Source organism: Miscanthus floridulus, chromosome 15, assembly GCF_019320115.1.
Source record: "Miscanthus floridulus cultivar M001 chromosome 15, ASM1932011v1, whole genome shotgun sequence".
NCBI lineage: Eukaryota > Viridiplantae > Streptophyta > Magnoliopsida > Poales > Poaceae > Miscanthus > Miscanthus floridulus.
Window position 1 is genome coordinate 81,077,332 of NC_089594.1, and position 18,396 is coordinate 81,095,727.

Below are 18,396 nucleotides of genomic sequence, written 5' to 3' on the forward strand. Positions count from 1 at the left end.
GCTGGCGCCTGGCCCTGCCGTCGACGTCGCTGGCTCGGCCGTTACCAGTTCTCTCGCTGTCCACGGCTCCACGCTTTAGTGATTCTTTTTTTAAAAAAAAATATTGATAACCTTTCCACGCCAAATGCTTTGGCTGCTTGCTTTGCTAATACTATGTGGCTATGTGCACGCTTGCGCTGTGAATTTTGACATTGCACCATGTTTACCAAATCGTAAGAAATAGCAAAAACAAAAATATTTAGTCTATATCTAGGGCTAGTGTTTGCTCGTGTTTGGTTGTACTCTTAGCAAGCTTGCACAGTGCTCAAATCAAGTCCAATGCAGTATTAGCTAGTACACAGATTTGCAAAAACCGAAAGGCGCACACAATAAAATATGTACGCCCCACATACCTCTAGTAGGAACATGATATCACTGCTAGAACATAAAGGTAACTTTGTGCAACAAAATGTAAACAATCAAACACCAAAATACAAGAAATGTTTATATTGACTTGAAAATTGTGCTATATAAGATGTAAGACAAGCAACCATCAATTCAGTTAGTCGCCTTGCACACGTTCTGTCAGTGTCACGTCCCAAAAGCCCAAAAGGTGCACAGCATAAAGCTCAAAATCGAACAACATATTGCTTCTCTAATAAATCAAATCAAAACACCAAACCCGTCCATAACCCAAAACTTTGGACAACAGACAACAATATATTGTACACATTCTCAGCACTGGTGACGGGAATTACAACAGGAGGGAGGTGTAAGGTGTGCTGACAGCTGACTCACTGCTAACATAAACAGGCGACAACACTATTATACAAGACCTAACAGAACGACGGACCACCGTCGCATAAGTAAACCCATTTTCCCACTCCATACTTTGCAACATGAGAGCCAAACAAAAAAATCTACAGCAAATGAATACCTAGTACAATGGACGCTGCTATCCCTTTTGACGCTCAATAAAAATAACACATACACAACCTCCGCCTATCTGCTGGCATCTGAGTATGTACAGGCGCGATCTCAGGCAAGACCCTGTGGTTTACCAACACTTGGTTCTGTTCTTCTACTTCTCAGGTTTGGGGAAAGGATTTGGGGAGCGCTGTCAGCGGTGACTGGTGTATCTTCTCTGGCCTTCGTCTTCAGAGCACCGCTTAGTCTCGCTCCCTGAACAGTTTCCTTTTGACGTTGTTTTGGGCTAGCATGTGCTTTCAGCACAGACCACCTGCATGTGCCCAGGATGGATGGATAATATAGCCTCAAGCCACTGGTGGGAGGGAGGAAAGAAATCAATTGTTTCATAATATGGCCAGGCCACTATATCCAGGCAAGGGAGCCTCGGTCATTGTTGGGTGCTTGAGGGCGGCCCCTGGTTGGTGTGGCCGGTCTGTTGGCATTCAACTCCTGAATTTTATTTCAATAAAATATGGTGTTAGAAATGGCCAAAGCAATAACAGTCACTGCTGAATACACCAGTTACTGGTATCTAATATTATACTATAAACCACCATTACCTGCATCCATGTGTCCTCAATATGATGCTCTGGAGAGGTCTCAGGTGACGTAATGGCAGGCGGCAAAGGATGGATGAGTTTTGGAACAACCACCAGATCCCTTCCAAGAACTAAGATTGCACCTGCGTTGTTTGCCGTTCCTGCACGCATACCATGTTAAATAACTGGACAATCCAAGTGCATGAGAAAACAGGAAATGAGTCACATCTGAAAAGCCTATGCTTACCACAGTAATTTGTTGCCGAGAAAAGAGTGATCAAGTGACCTTGAGCGAAACGCTCAAAGCCATCCATCACACACTCATGTGCTCGCACAATCAACTGCAGGTCATTGTTGTTGCAGAACTCCATAACTCTATCAGGCTGTGGTGAAAAATGCACGTTAAGTGCATAATTCATAAATTATGGGAACCAGCAACTACAAAAAGGGCACAATAGCAGATGATACTGACCCCAAAGGTAACAAGTCCAGGGCCCCGTGCATTTGGCCTGAGTCCCTCTACGCTATCATTCTCAGTTGGATCAGACCTTTAGCATCAAACAAATAAATCATTAATCATGACATCAACAAATGATAAACAAGGATCTTGCAATAATAATCTGACAACAGTAGCAGTTCAAATACTGACCATAGAAGATCCATCAGAACAACTGAGCCTGCTTCCATGGTAATTGGTCTTTGAAGATTTTCAATTTGTTCTATATGGTTGATAGACCGACCAATACCACCATGCATACAAATTATCTTCTTTTCTATTAGTGCAGCCAAAGGAAGCCAATTAAATAACCTGTTCACACGATGCCAGGTCCAGATTCCATCCCGCTCACCCTTTTAGTGGCAAATAAAATAACATGTCAGCAGATTTATTTATTTTTTGAAATGATGTAAGCAGAACATAGGACAGGCATGTATAGAGGACAACAAAGATTGAACCACAAACTCATTACCATTCTCTCTATGCACTCTATTCGGAACCCAAAAAGAGCATTGATATCCGCTGCTTCATGATTCCCTCGAATTAAATGTACATTGTGAGGATATTCAACCTGAATTATACAGTGAACATGATTTTAATCTTTTTTAGAAAGAAATGATGCCTGATGAAAAGGCACAGCTGCAATGCATATTTGCAGCCTAGTAAGACTACCTTCAGTGCAAGGAGAAGACTGATTGTCTCCAGACTATGCTGACCACGATCGACATAATCTCCCAAGAAAAGATAATCTATGTAACTGCAATTTTTTTAATTGAAAAAAGTACATACGAAGTCAGGAGAGCCTGCTACATAAATATCAGGAGCGTTTATATCACATAATAAATGAAGAACTTCAACTTTACATCGAGATTCCTATTATTTCTTTTACAGAATAGGCATTTAGGGAGTGTCAGAAACCAAAATAGTTTAGAGTTCCAGATTCCAAAACAATATTAGTCAAATCCAAGGAAATAGGAACGAACAAAAAAAAAAGAAACAAACCACAAAATACTCACGCTATATCTCCGGCTGTTGAAGGAGCACCGTATTCATCAAATAAGCGCATGAGGTCACCAAATTGACCATGCAGATCACCAAATATCTTAATGGGAGCTTTTAGCTGTAAGACGCTAGGTTCACTTGAAAATATTCTTTCAGCACTATCACATAGATCTGCAATCTCATTGCAGTCAAGAAAGAACTGCCTTCGCACAGGGGGCTTCCAACCACGAGGTTTCAGAAGAGAAGCAATTACCTGGATAATTGGGCCACAAAATATAATTAGGTGAGTAATTAGCAAAGCAATATAGAAATCTTCATCTTAGAGAAAACATCATCTGAAGTGCTTGTTTTTTAGCAGAAGCCATTACGATAATAACTCTTCAGTTTCAAATAAGTATTTCTAGCACATGTTGCTTTTGACATATAATCTTATGCGTAGTAGAAAATTTTAGAATACCTTTTTGGGCACACTATTAATAGACATTTGTCGATCTAGTAATTTCCTTGCCGCAGTTGCATTCTCAGGGGTGCCATAAATGACCCTTCTACCTTCATTCTCAAACTGGTCAATCGACAGCTGTCTAACCATGCCACCTAAGGCACCTCCAGTTTCTGCTGCTACCACAACCTACAAGACCAAAATATGTGACTAGTGTCAACAAATAAGAGCTATTTTCGGGCAATGACTTCTAAGATAAAATATATTGAATGTCTAAATAAGAATAGAATAATTAAATTTAAACAAGAAGCAAAATGAACTACGTTTTCAACTCACTGCTCTATGGTGCAACCGAACCCCAGGAGGTGGTGTTGAATTGTTCACAAGAGCAGGATCTGGTTTTATGAGGCTTGAATTTTGCTTGGCACTTGGTGCAGCATCTGGAGACTGTTCCCTGTCAGGTGAATGCTCCATCTCACCGTTAACTTGCCTAGCCTTTACAGCAGCTAAAGTAGCACTGATTGCCTCAGCCTCTGCAGCTGATGCTTCAACCAAATAATCAACACCTTTGCTCAATCTTCTGCACAGAAAATAAGTTTGGAACACACATCTCAATGCATAGCAACTTCAAAGAAAACTCAGTTCTGGTCTAGGAGACAAATGATCCAAACCTCTGTCCCTGGATAATGGCATTCTCAGGACTAATATCAGTATACATGTCCCCATTGACCGGAGGAGCAACCGGAGTCCCAAGAACAACAGCTCCATCAGGACTTGAAACTGTAACTGTTTGTCCTGATTGTTCATCGTTGTAGGCATATCTACCAGCTTCTCTTTGTACATTTGCAGATGCAGCAGCAGCTGCTGCATGATTAGCTGCACTGGTTGTTTCAGCAGCAGCAAGATCTTCAGCAACTAGGAGGTCATCTAGCAGCACACCTGTGGAGCAATTGCATTAGATTTGGTATCAATAGACTAAGATAATCAACCTATGTATCTGAGACAAAAAGAAATGTCAGAAATGCAGTCCCAAAAACCACATCTAGAAAAACTCTTAGGAGTTGCACAGTGATGAGCATAGTCAAAATTCTAATTATGTTTGTGCTAATCACTTGGTACCCGAAATTCCTAATATCTTCTCCAAGATGAAAAGGATTATAAGGAATGTGTATCTAACGAGCATATCCAGTAAAGATGTCTCAAGAGTAACATTAAAAGGAAGCACATGTCTGATAACTGACAGGAACATGGCAGATTCTTAAGCTTCATGCATAAGAACGTCACTTACGTGATCAAAATAAATCAAATCACAGAGGAAACTATGTACAAATGTATATATCATTCAACAATGGAACCAATACCATGTACATGGCATGGGGCTGATGTGAACAATTACTATTACTGCCAAGGATCCATCTCAGTAGAACAATCAATGCAACTGAGACATGGTTACTCAACAATCAAGAAATGAAATTAAATTGCATACAATTAAGTTCAGAATTAACCTTCTGTTCTCTTAAACCTTAGTATCAAATTTTGTAAATAAGGAAAAATCGTCTGTAAGTAAATGCCTGGCACTGTAAATGCAGGAAATCTGATCTATAACATATTAACATTAATCAATAACTTCAGCTAACCAAAAAATTACCAATGAAGGTATGTGCATCAAACAAGAAGCAAGTATGTGTAGCTTATACAACAATGGCCAGTCCACTGAAGTTGAAAAATATAATGCAAGGGCAGCTTCAGGTGATTAACCTTGATGTATTTATCTGCTGGAATCTATATCAAGAATTGTTTCTTCAATATATATGCTCCAGGAAATTTGAAGCAATCCAATTCAGTAATCAATTTCATGCAAACAAGAGAAATCAACATTTTTTCATAAAAAATGGGACAGGTTCAGTCAGAGAAAACAGCACACACGTGGCAAGAGGGGAGCGGAGATGTATGATACTTGATATCAGAAATTAGATGAAGTAAGAGACTGAAGTGTCTTACCTCCCCGTAAACCTCCATAAACAAATATCAGATCACCAACAGCGGCAGCTGCATGCCTGCACCGCCGTGTAAGCTCTACAGAAGCATCACCACCCGCTGCATCTGCACTATATCTTCCTGTCCTTGGAGTTGTAACTACTGATTTGGTATCACACCAAACTCCAGCAGCAGTGTCCAACACTGAAAAGGCAGCATGGCACAGAAACTAAGTAGATAGACATGGAAATAGAAATATTACTTACATAAAAGGTTGAGTGGTCGATGCTGAAAGTACTGTCCATGTTCAGGTATTTTACAAACCATATGCTTTAATGAAAAAGGTCATTTGCATTACAAGTAGCCAGTAACGACACAAGTACTTGTATTTTAGGTTCAAGAAAACGCTAGGCGCTAAGGCACCGATTAGCGTCTAGGATGCGTAAACATAGATTAAACGCGATTAAACGTCAGTACGTATTAGGAGATTTGGTTGTATAAATGTGAAAGAATAAATAGAAAAGGAAGAGCAATGTCATCACAGCCCACTCGGCCCACTAAGGCAGGAAGCCCACTAGCCCATATAAACACTCACGATACCCTACCGCCACTGATTCCAGCAGCCAATCACCCAATCCTCTCTCACGCAGCCCCGCTGCCGCCACTCCGCCGGCTCGCCCGCATGCTCCTGTCCGTCGCTCCCCCTCTCGATGGTGCGCCCCCTCTGCTCCTCCTGCGCTCGCCCCGTCCGCTCTTCCATGCGCGCACCTCTACTCTGCCCGTGCGCACCCTGTCCTCTCCCTCTCCATGGCACCTCTGCTTCGGCTGCGCACATGGAGAAATCGAGCGGAAGGGGCTAAGTCCAGCAGGGGGCGAACGAAATCGAGCAACGTGGACACCACGAGGTAGGCATAGAAGGAATCATAATCCAACGAACCATTTTGCCATTCTAATCTCGTTTCTTCTCTTCCTTTCTTTGCCACCCATGGGTTCTGGTAGTTCATGGTGCGTTTAATTGAACGCCTATGGCCTAGGCGAGACACTGGGTCTCCGCCTATCGTTTAAGCGTGCCTAAACGTACGATTAATGACGTTTTTTCGAACCTTGCTTGTATTTACTAATCAACCATAGCAGCATATGAGCAATTTACCAACAACAAAAACTACAACGTTGAGCTTAGTAAAAGATAGTAATTATTTCTAAATTACTTTCTGCTAGTGACCTGCAAAGAAACTGAGATCTATATGTTGAGTTGTAATAGAAGTGGTATAATTTGCTATCGATTATCGAATACCATGAAAATATGCTGACCAAAGAAAGTTAAAAATATGGAACCTGCAACGCTTGAGGAGTCTTCTACCATGCGACCACCCCCAAGAGCCCCTCCTGAGACATGAAGCCGTGCATTGACAAAAACCTATTGCAACAGAAGAAAAAAACATTACATTAACAATACTTTGGATAAATCTCAACTTCAAATAAATAAGTGAAAATGGGGAACAAATAAGTAGACAACTTACAGCTGCATGTTGATATCTGGGTGATGGAGACACACCAGGGGCAATTGCCCACTCCCAGCGCCCATCTCTATGCTTAGCAAGCCCATATGCACTCGATAGGGGCTGATGATCGGAGTCAAAGGGGGGAAAAGACAAAAGAATGTCATTATTTGAAACTAAGTATGCTTTGCAAAGGAAATTAGACACAGGGACCACTGTAGTTCCAAAATCCAGTGCAATTACAGAAAGTCCCATCTTAGAGGTCTTTAATTTGATTCACTAGTAGCACGCTGATCAAGTGGATACAGATTTAGTTTCATGGCCAGGTGAGCAGGATTTTTTTCAGACTGACCCAAAGTTCATATAGGACACAATTTTGTAGGTAACTGACTCAAACATACCATTATGGATTCTGTACACTTGAAAATCACTTAAAAAGCACTCATCCAATGTCACAGAAAAGGATGTGATAACAAGACTAAAATGAAAAATATGCAGCATATAACAGACGGTGCTTCTAACTATCATTCCTCTAATTACCAGAAATACCACATGAACCCTTAAGCAACTTAAGCTGCCTTACTCCAAAAAACAGAGACAGGCAAATTTAATAACCTATACTCCTATTAGAATAAATTATAAATCGTCAAGCAACCAAATATCCCCAATCAGCAACTCCTAAATTTTGCTAGACTACAGGAGATGCTACTCCCACAAATAACATGGCACTTACCACACTATTGGCATCCCTTCCACCACAAAGCAAAAGGAGACCATCAGAACGGGCACTAGCAGTTGCATACCTGTGCATCACCATGTAATACAGTTAACAGAGAATATACAGGGAAAGAAACATATATACATTCAGCAGCTTACAGAAATATGGTTCAAGCAGATTATCTCACTACAACAAATAACTAGATGTGGAGTATAGTCGGTGGCAAAAGGTTCCATCTAATCAGATGTATGGTGTTTGTCATACAAATAGACTGAACAAAACTCTCTTCATAGTTTTAGCACAGCTTTGTAAGACAACAATAATATCAACTGTACAGGGAAAGGTAAGGAAAAAAGACTGATGATGTTATTCTTCTGCGCAGGGGCAATGTGGGTGCTATGGATTATGGAAGGCAAGGAATGACCAGGTTTTCATCAAGGTGCTGATAGATCCAAAGACGATGATGCACAAGCTGATGGCATTGCTGAAGTGCTCGGAGGTGCTGGTTCCAGACAAGAAGGCCACGATGGAGGCACAAGTGTGGAGTCTGATGCAGCTGGTGGCAAATGTGTAGCCTTGTTCTTTTAAGGCTGAGTGCTGCTTTCTATTTTACTTTCGGTCAAGAGAGTGTTAGTGTCTTAGTGATGCTGGTCCTGTTCGTTTCTGTGATGTGGGAGGAACTGGTTGGAGAGGTGGTATCTGGTTGGTCACGGTAGTTAGAAGTTTGGTTGTCGAAGCTGGTTGTTGAGTCTTCCTACGGTAGGGAGGTTCAGTACTTTTGGTTGTAAACTGGCTTACTCCAGTAACTCCTATTATGCTTTCAATAAAGCTGGGCCAAGTGGTCTTTGGTCCAAAGAAAAAGTTTTCCATAATTGCCCCAGAAGACATAAAAGCAGTACTAAAACTAACAATGGTGCCAGAACAAGCAGCTGCATACCACACAGAATGATAGAATAAAAAGGGAAGAAAAGCACTGGGAACTTTACTACAAATTACGAAGCAATTTAACATGAATCAAAAGCAGCTCATTAATGTATGCAGCAACATCATGCCATGAATCGAAGTGTTTTAAGCTCATTGATTTAAGTAAGAATCCAAAAGGGCCAAAGTTTCCACATTATTATTGGAGCACTTGCACTTACATGCATGGTGGTGGCCCTTCACCTTCCGGTTCAAGTTTTCTCCATTCATATGGCTTAGCCGCAGTATCAAGGGCCCATACATCTGCCAAGGGCCGTTTTCCTGAAACATTGATGCAGTCTTACTATCAATATCGGTTAGCTGGAACGATCTGCATTAGCTATAATCTAGACATGACAGAAGCATAAGCAAATTCCTACCATCATTGCCACCAATTGTCAATAAGAATCGCTGCCCAACCAAGGCCATCACATGTCCATACCGTGGACCAGGACCAGGACCTTGAACCACAACTCTGTGAACAAGAAATAGAATGCTCAGCAGATAGTTAAACTAACAGTCCAAATTTAAACCAAAGTAGACTAGTAACCACCTATGCCATCGCGGTCGTTGTTGTGTAAGATCCAGAACATGAAGGTCCTCAGCAGATAAGCCAGCAGGGCCAATTCCACCCTAAAAGGTAACAAAATACGAAGGGATAGATGACAATCACTGTTGCATCAGCACTCGTCTGACAGCAAAATTGACACAGCTAAGCTAGGTACCTGAATGACCACCATGGTTCCAACAGCAGTGGCTACATGTGCAGCTCTTGGTGAAGGAGGTTCACCAAGTGGAGTAAGCCTGGCAACATATGTTGTGGTCAAATTGAACTATAAGTGGTACATGATATCCAGAACTGGGCATAAAATCCAACAAACTTGGGAAAAGAAAACGACAAAACATAGTATCTAAGCACCGCATTGCACAGAATACAGACAATTCCTGAAACACTGTACCTGGTCCACTTATTTGATAACACATCATAACAATGGACATCAGCGGTGGCACCAGCAAGACCTGTGACAGATCCATACAGAAAACAAGGTTATGGTAAGATTTTGTCAACTTTTGCACCTAAATAAAGGAGATAAAATTCCATTTCAACACTGGCTAAGGTCCTGCACCATTTCCAATATTGTTTTGAGTGATTTATATGGTACTTGGTACAATAAAAGGTGTGACCCTCTAATGTTATGCCTCAGAGAAGTTGGAAGACATCTGACTTCAGTTCAGGTTTAGCTTTTGAAGCAGTACAGTTCAATCTAGTTAATAACTGCATCAAGCTTACCCTACAGTGTTTGATGGACCTCCATAATGTCTGACCACAGCGAAATTTCATAGTAAATTTCCAATATGGGGACATTGAATTGAATATTTCTTTGCCACACAACCATAATGCTAAAGCAAAAGGATGGCAGCTAAAATAGGTATAAAAGAGAACCATAATGTCCTAACTATTCTCAATACAAGAATGTCCCTCAGCTGTAATAAAATTTGTACTTTGATAAGTAACTGCAGTTTAAAAGTAATAGAGTATTATTGTTCATTAACTAAGCTTGGCAACTCAAATCAAATCAAACCATATAAAAGCACCATACTTGGCCCCAAGTAACAGCCTGCACACATGGAGTTACCAGACGACATAGAGCCTTGGCATCTCGGTAATAATTACTGTCCAAATCAGACAACAGTTCAAATTCCCAGCCAATTATTTGTTTTTATCCTAATCCCACCTACAAGTGCAAGCAAGCCCAGCAGCCAATACACTGAATTGCAACTTAGAATGAGACACTGAAACACTAAAGCCACAATCTGCTATGGCATATCCCCTAAAGTATTCTATCACAAAAACAAGTTTTTCCCCCAGCTCCTACTCCAAAGCGAGATTAACAAGCAAACCCTGCCTATTGTTCCCTTTCAATTTGCTTTGAACTCTAGCTCTAAAAAAAACTACAATAATCATCTGAAACAAGAGTACGCTGAGGTTGAAGGGGGCATACGGATCCCCGCGCTCCCAGCCGACGAGGGTGGCGTGGCGGAATTGCCCTCGAGCGCGGTGGCACCACCAAAGAGTATCAGGCGCGGGCCCACATACCCGGGCGAGCCCTCCTCCCCGACTGCCGGCACTGCCGTGAGCGTGTGGCCGCACCGGCACCCCGGCCCGTCCTCTTTCTTGTCCATCGCGGCGTCCACCACCGTGTACCCCGGCGCAGGCCTGGGCCCCGCCACCGGCCCCGGGGACGCGGCCGCGGCCGTGGGCGTCCCGGGCGCGGACGGGGAAGGGGACGCCGACGGGGACTGGGACGGGGACGGGGACGGGGACGCCGTGGGGGTCTCGCTCCCGGACCCTGACCCGCCGCCGCGCGCGTCGGAGTCGGAGTCGGACTCCGCCGCCATGCGCGAGTCCACGTCCATCGCCGCCCGCCAAGCCTCGCCTCCATGCTGCCCCTAGGGTTTCGCGAGTTGAGCACGGGGATCCCCCCACGCGCGCGCACGAGCTGAGCCTCGGGTAACCGCCGCCTTAGGAGACGGTCGAACTTGCGGCGGCCGGCGCGGCCGCCATCACCCAGAGATAACCCCTATGATTGGCCGCTCGCCGGCGGCGGCGAGGCGTGGTGGTGGCGCTCCGCGACGAGCGAGACTCGGGTCGGGTCGAGGCGAGGCGATGGGATCGCGAGGGGACGGGCCGGGCGGGAGGTAAGCGGAGAGGCCCCTGGGAGATTTGGGAATTGCGCGGGGAGAGTGGTGGTGAGGATGGGGGTGTGGGGGAGGCCGGAAGTGGGAGTGGGAAATGAGGGGGAGGTGGGGGACTCCAGTGGAAAAGAGAAGTGAAGAAGAGACGGCGGAGACGACGGAGGACGAACAGGGAGAGGGGCGCCGTGGAGTGGTGTCTGTAGTGTGACAGAATTTTCCCAGGAATTTTTGTACAAAAGGTTGGGTTTGTCTGCTGGGATTCTCGTTTTCACCCTTGGATTTCATCGTATTTTACGAAGAGGTATCATTTTATTTCAAGTAGTGTCTTTTTTTAATTCAAACATTTTGTCTACCAAACAGAGGGAGACAAGACAACTTCAAAATATATGTTTGATGATCTGGCTGTTAAATAAAGTTATTAAGTATGTGTGGATTTCAAAGCAAAGTTAATTATTTGTGGTAGTCATCCGATCTAAGTTATATATCATGACATGTAGGGTCGTGCTCTTAACACCAGAGACTTGGTGGGAGTTTCATATGAGCTTCATATGTATTTAATAAACTGTCACATAGGCGTTTTTTATGGCACGGCAAATGTAGAAAAACTTTGCACGATTACCAACTATGTATACGTCATGAAATTAAACATCTATGAAACCATAGAATGAAACTTTGCATCGAGAATAGATGTTTTGTCCATGTTTCATTTCATTGCATATTATTTGCAGGTCTCGGAGTCAATACCATAAAACTCTTCATTGAGAATGCCCTGTAGTTGCTAGGACTAGAAGCACGGAGTCCCACCTAAGATTTTGCTAAAAATTTGTAGCCACGAAGCTTATAATGAGGGATTGAAGATGAAAGACAAAGGAAAAGAGCCCCTTCTAGGCATTTATCGCGAATCTACTCCATCGAACTAAGGACATAATGACCCCTGGTGTTCAAGTTGTGGAACACAACGTAGGCCCATGGATGGTGATCACTAGCCTCTTTTGCAATGATAGCATGCAACGCACCATCCACATAGAACAGGAGTATGTACTAGGACAACATGGTTTCCAAAAACTAGCTGTGGGCAATCGACAATGGTAGCATTGTTTAGCACTGTCAGGTGAATAAGCAACAGTATTTTTCATTTCACAAAACAAAAAATAAAAAATAAAAAATAGCATATGTGTGTTGATTGACGCTGCTCGTGTGCCCGTCGTTACCATTGTCGCCTCCCAAGCCTAGCCAACTGCCCTCAAAACACAAGCACCCAAATCTAAGCCTCCCGTGCTAAATCCACATGGGACGGGTTGAGGCGGGCAAATCATGCTCTAGCTCATGTTGGTGGGCGATTGCCTTGTGTCGTCGGGCCTCACATCACCAGGCCTCACCTTTGTTTTGCCTCGCCTTGTGTCATCGGCCCGTGAGGAGGGAAAGATGAATGAGGAGGAGGGGATGCGAGATGGTAAAGGGAGAGATATAGTGCGGTGCACAAAAGTGAGTATGATCTAAACATATTTGATCCAAAAGATCAACTCCGAACCTTGCTACTATTGACTAGTGTTGGAGAAAGGCAATAGAGTTGTTGTTGCTGGTTCTTAGTTAGACCCAACAATAACATCTATTATTATTGCCAATGTTTAGTTAGAACTGGTAGTGATTTCCCTTTTCTTTACCAACCGACTAGTGGTGCGGTATTCTATCGCTATTGGTTCTTCCCGGTTGAAAGTCCTAGTTTGGTTTTAGCTAATTGATGAAACCTAAGTACTAACCTTTATCATGAGTGTCATGTGAGCAAGGTTGGTACATACCAAGTGATGGAGCATGGTGATGAAGTCCATGGTGATGAAGGTGGACATGAAATGAAGATGATCAAGCTCTAACTTGGAAAAGAAGAAAGAGAAAAACAAAAACTAGAAGATCAAGGCAAAGGTATATGATAGGTTTTTGTTTTATACTCAAGAAGCCATAGAGGGTGTGAGTGACTTAGGATCGATAGCCGTACTATAAAGAGGAGAAATCTTTGGCTAAACGGTTTATCGAGTGCCACTAGGTGACATGACTCTTTCATATACATATAGGAACCTAGTGTGCTAACCTTGACCCTTGTAAAATGCTTTGAAAATACTAACACACGTGCACACAAGTTCTACACTTTGTGGTTAGCAAGTTGGAAGCAAGGGTGAAGTGGTTGTGGACTTAGAAAAAGAAAAGGAGGAGAAAGACCACGACCGAAACGCTGGCCGCGGGGTGACCGGACTCACCCCGGCGTGTCCGGTCAATTATAGGCGATGGCGCTACTCTAGCCGAGAGCAAGGTGGAAGGACCAGACGCTGGTTCAGGACCGATCGGCACGTCCGATCATAAGTTGAATGGTGGCGAGATCACGCGATCAAACGCGCAGGAGGAGCATCAAGTGATCGCTGACGTCAGCATTGCCTACGCGCATAGAGAAGAGGAGCAGGGATCGGACGCTGGGGTGTGTCAGGTCACCTCTGACCTAACGCGTCCGGTCAATAGAAATGGCTCTAGAACCTCGCTAGAAATGATCTGACGCTAAGTGATCCAGAGTCCAATCGTTTCTTCTATGAGTCCGATCACAACTTAACCCTAGGGCGCTTGATCAGTTGACCATTGGAGATCAACGCTTGGTATTCAAAGGACGTGACATGTGGTGTGAGATCATCAATTGGACGCTGGCTCGGACGCGTTCGGTCAACCCGACCAATGCGTCCGGTCAGTACGCAGGGCGCCCTTCTTTGGCTACAGCTCTATTCATTTGGGGACGTCTATAAATAGCGTTTGGCCGGCTCCAAGGCATTTCTCTTGGCACTTTGACATACTTGACATCCTTATGAGCCTAGGCAAACACCTCCTACTCATCTTCATCATTGATTCATCATCATAATAAGATTGAGAGTGATTCCAAGTGCATTTGCTTGAGTGATTACATCTAGTGGCACTTGGGGATCGTTGTGGCTATGGATTTCTTATTTCTCTTAGTGGTTGTCATCACCTAGATGGCTTAGAGCAATAGAGGAGCTTCAGTATGAGTTGGTGATTGTTCGTGGCCGGCTTCGGTGATTGTGAGGGGTCTTGTGTCTTCTCCGGTGGAGAGCCGGAAGATAACTCTAGTGGATTACGCGTGTCATTGAGTTACCTCACTTGTGGGTAGGTTCTTACGGTGTCCAATTGTGTGGATGAGGTTTGTGCAACACATCTTAGCCACCGAACCACCAAGTATTGGTCGATACAATGGGGACTAGCGTGTCGGCAAGCACGTGAACCTTGGGAGAAAAATTGGTTGTCTCTTGTCCTTTGGTATTCTCTCGATGATTGAATTGGTATTCATCTTGTAATTGGTTCACTCCTCTATGCGATGGTATAATCATCCTACTCACTCATTTATATTCCCGCAAACTAGTTGTAGCAAGCTCTTTAGTGTAGCTAGAATTGAGAGATTGCTTTGTAGTTTAAGTTCATCTAGTGGAGCTCTTTAGTGTAGCAAGTTTGAGAGCTCTTAGTGAGTAGCAACTTAGGCTCCTATGTGCCTAGTGATCATAGCAACTAGAATTGTTGGATAGGTGGCTTATAACCCTTATAGAGCTAGAGCAAGTTTGCATGTCGCTATTTGTCATACTAATCAAATTGCTCATCTGCCTCCTCGAGGCACTATACAAACTCTTGCCGGACCCAGGAGATTAGAACTCCAGAACTATGAGCCCCTTGCTCGCCAACCTCACGCCTAAGGAAGGCCTCTACTCGTGCTCTCCAACCTTCTGACCCGCACTACCCAGTCACTACGTTGCCATGAATCCTCAGACCTAGCATCTTTTGACAGTCCTGGAGCATGACTGTCATCTCTCCGAAAGGCAAGTGAAAGCTGTGAGTCTCCAGCCACCACCTACATTTTAGACAAAGCAAGATTACATGTCAAAAAGGCAAGCACATGAACAAATGGCCATAAATGGAGGCAATGATTGAAGATAATACATGTCAACCAACGTAGTATGGCCACTGAGTTGAACTTGGGCAACCCACAACGAACCTGAAAAGAGATGACATCTAGGCCAGCTCTTTGCAGGAAAGGAGTGTACCTATTATCGTACTGCATATTCAATAACCCATTGTGGGTTCTAGGATGAAGGAGCGGAAGGTCCTGCATGGAATAAAATATAGTCTCCTATTACTTCACGAACATATATATGCTCACAAAAATTTGAACAAGACGTATAGATTATTACCTGCCCCTCCGCTATGAGACGTCCTCGGTGGGTCTCCTCGTATGTCGGGTTAAGCAAGTGGAATTGCGCCATCCTACAAAAAAAGTCAATGAAATAGAAATTCAATATACAATGAAACATAAACTTAGAAATGTACAGGTAATTGACACAATTACAAGCATAAATTGAGACATGCATAATTAATTGAATGAATACGACAAATATGAAATAATAAAAACAACCAATAGTCACACCTCACTAATCTGCCAATGGCAAGTGCGTGAATTGTGGCCCAGTCTACCGTACTTGCCGCACTCGTACTGCTCGAGGTTAGTAAAAAAAGGGGTTCCTCTCCCACACATCATTCTTCTAGGTATCTGATCCATAACCATCATATGCCTCATCCTCTTCCTTGATCCATGCTTGTTCCAACGGTAAACTGGATCCGCAATATAATTTGGCCCATCATATGGAGGCCACTCTCTAGGGTCCCAGAAAAGGCATGAAGCGGGGACTCCATGTGTGCACAAGCGTGTCGACACTGAACTCGTGAGGTATCCTGCTCTCGATATTAAAGTTGTGATGCCTAGCTGCTGCCACCAAATAAGAACATAGAAAGTGGTACTACCTTGGTTTACCATAAGTGCATGTGAAATCTTGGAGGATTACCACATGCATCCTCGAGTACTGCCCCTATGCTCAACCTGATAAGTCCCTTTGGCATGGTAAAAACATGTAACCTCATGTGTGCCGGCCCTTTCATTTGCCTTCTCCTAGGTGTGTCTTTGGTTTCAGAGCCCATATCTCTTCATCACTCTACAACTTCAATGCATGGACGTGTCTATCGTTGAACCAGGCAACAAGCTTGTAGAAGGTGAATTGAACGATTGCATTCATGGACATACCACATATCCCCAATAGCAACTTATTGAATAACTCAACCATGCTGCTGCACTAAAACTCGTATCTCCATCCACCGGCATCATGAGCTCTTGTCCATTTCTCCAAATCCCTCATCAAACATGTGAGCCATTGTCTACCTTCTGCATTTGATGTGGTTCTGACCTACTCCAACTTTTTCTAAAAGTACTTGTCCTTAAGCTATCGAGCAGCCTCCTAGAACAGATCAAAGTTATTCTTCACACCATCCTTCCGGAGTAGATTCTCGGCAAGGTGCCGAGTACACCAACGATGGTGCAAAGGTGCATACCCCTCTATCTGCTCTCGCACGGCATTAAGTATGCCCTGGTGCCTATCAAATATGATGCCAACCTCCCTACCAGGCCCAACCACATGTATCCAGACTAGCCTCAAGAATCATCCCCAACTGTCATTGTTCTCCTTCTCAACCAAAGCAAATGCCAAATGAACTAACTTGTTGTTCACGTCACAGGATATGGCTATAAGAAGTGTGCCCTAGTATTTGCCAATCAAGAATGTACCTGTAACAGAACCGACCAAATATACGAAATTAAGTAAGAAAATCATCCGCCAGAGCAGACGATTTAGCAAACTTAAGCCCGTATAACCCAGTAGTCCGTGAAATCACGAAGGATTTCAAACCAACTCACATCCCAGCCAAGATCGTAATAAGTTTAGTGGTCACCATCACATATTACATAAAAGTTCGCATCACAGATACATCAGAGTTTAAACATAGTTATTACAAAATGAGTTCAAATAGAAGTAGCGGAAGCCATTTGTTTAAAACCCCACACACTCACACGGAGTTCAAATACAGTGCCAGCTAATGATCATCTCCAACAAAAGCATCAGACGAGACATAAGGAATGACCATGCCCATGGTCCTAAGCATCACCCATCGTAGGATAAAGGCAGTTGATACAGTAGCCATAATACATCTGCCCATCTACAATAAGTGGGAATAAAACCTTGAGTACGAGAAGGTACTCAGCTAGACTTACCCATTATAACCGAAAATAAGTGACACCAAGAATTATAAAGGGCTTTATAGTAGGGTAGCTGACTTATTTGCAAAAATAAGCATTTTTAGCATTTCAAGAACCTTTCTAAAAGCATTATTGCTAAATTAATTATTTATAATCTGTCGACTAGATTTGCACCTACACTAGAGCAAACATGTGATTAAGCCAATAATGATAACCAATGATCATTAACAACTTCTATATTGTCATATTCATTATAACTGTCCAAGTGTTCCATCAATGTTACTACGATGAAGTAACTCAAGTCAAGTGCTCACTATCCAGGAGCGATGGCGATTCGAATCGATTCCTAACCAGCTGGTGATTTATTCCTTACATAAACCTCACTCACCCGCTAAAGTGAGGTATCGGTCACCGAGTCAACTATCTAGGAATCTCGAGTTTGCTAGGAACCACATGTACCCGGGGGCTAACCGATTGCACTTTGGTCTTATCATCTCACTCCCGTGTCCTACCACACCTACTCCGGCACAGTGCGCTACGGGCAATCTACTCGGTCCAAATAATCTCCTAGCTTCGCGGTCGAAAGGTACTTTATTCAGCCAGCTAAATGTAAGGCATGCGTTCAATATGACTCGAGGCCCAACAACGGTCGGTCCTTAATCGACACAGACGGAAAGCACTACAGTTCAAAACTCTGTAAGTCTCTGTCCGGTCTCAACTTCATTTAACACTTAGTTATACCATGACTTCATAGTCATCCAAGCAGATCCAGGTAACCACCTATAGCTCGCAGGTGACAGGAAATCACCCGACTTCTACCGGTCTAAGCCAGCTAAGCATTGACTCGACTGCGGATACCAGGGTAACAAGGATATAGTATAACAAAGGTAGACAAGGTATAATACAGCAACGGTTGCAAACAATTCCTGAACGTACTGCATCAATTAAAGTAAAGTAGTTAATTAATAATTTGCAAACCGGGGAGAAAATGCTCCGAGGC

The 18,396-nt window shown here is 43.4% G+C and overlaps 1 protein-coding gene across 2 annotated transcripts; it reads right to left on the reverse strand.

Moving 5' to 3' along the window:
• Window positions 1–608: 608 nt before the first annotated feature.
• Window positions 609–11,356, reverse strand: LOC136509514 (serine/threonine-protein phosphatase BSL2 homolog). 2 transcript variants are annotated; one of them, XM_066504284.1, is made up of 21 exons: window positions 10,582–11,356; window positions 9,538–9,598; window positions 9,304–9,382; window positions 9,132–9,211; window positions 8,959–9,053; window positions 8,761–8,860; window positions 7,634–7,703; window positions 6,922–7,023; window positions 6,737–6,818; window positions 5,426–5,605; window positions 4,096–4,363; window positions 3,761–4,001; window positions 3,443–3,613; window positions 3,000–3,238; window positions 2,656–2,740; window positions 2,456–2,554; window positions 2,137–2,336; window positions 1,960–2,035; window positions 1,735–1,870; window positions 1,509–1,648; window positions 609–1,398 (listed from the first exon to the last, which is right to left on the reverse strand). In XM_066504284.1, the coding sequence occupies exons 1-21, from the start codon at window positions 10,994–10,996 to the stop codon at window positions 1,312–1,314; spliced, it is 3,006 nt and encodes a 1,001-aa protein (XP_066360381.1). In that variant the 5' UTR covers window positions 10,997–11,356; the 3' UTR covers window positions 609–1,311. The 2 variants fall into 2 exon arrangements, with proteins under 2 accessions (XP_066360381.1, XP_066360380.1); XM_066504283.1 differs by having other exon boundaries at window positions 3,761–4,004; window positions 10,582–11,355.
• Between the last annotated feature and the right edge of the window lie 7,040 nt (window positions 11,357–18,396).

What these genes read in the sequence shown, in the direction of transcription:
- LOC136509514 (XM_066504283.1), bottom strand. Translation starts at nt 10,996, where the DNA reads ATGGACGTGGACTCGCGCATGGCGGCGGAGTCCGACTCCGACTCCGAC. An exon ending in GGCTGGGAGCGCGGGGATCC is followed by an intron (nt 9,599 to 10,581) that starts GTATGCCCCCTT and finishes GATCTGTCACAG; the next exon opens with GTCTTGCTGGTGCCACCGCT. An exon ending in TTGAGGACACATGGATGCAG is followed by an intron (nt 1,399 to 1,508) that starts GTAATGGTGGTT and finishes AATAAAATTCAG; the next exon opens with GAGTTGAATGCCAACAGACC.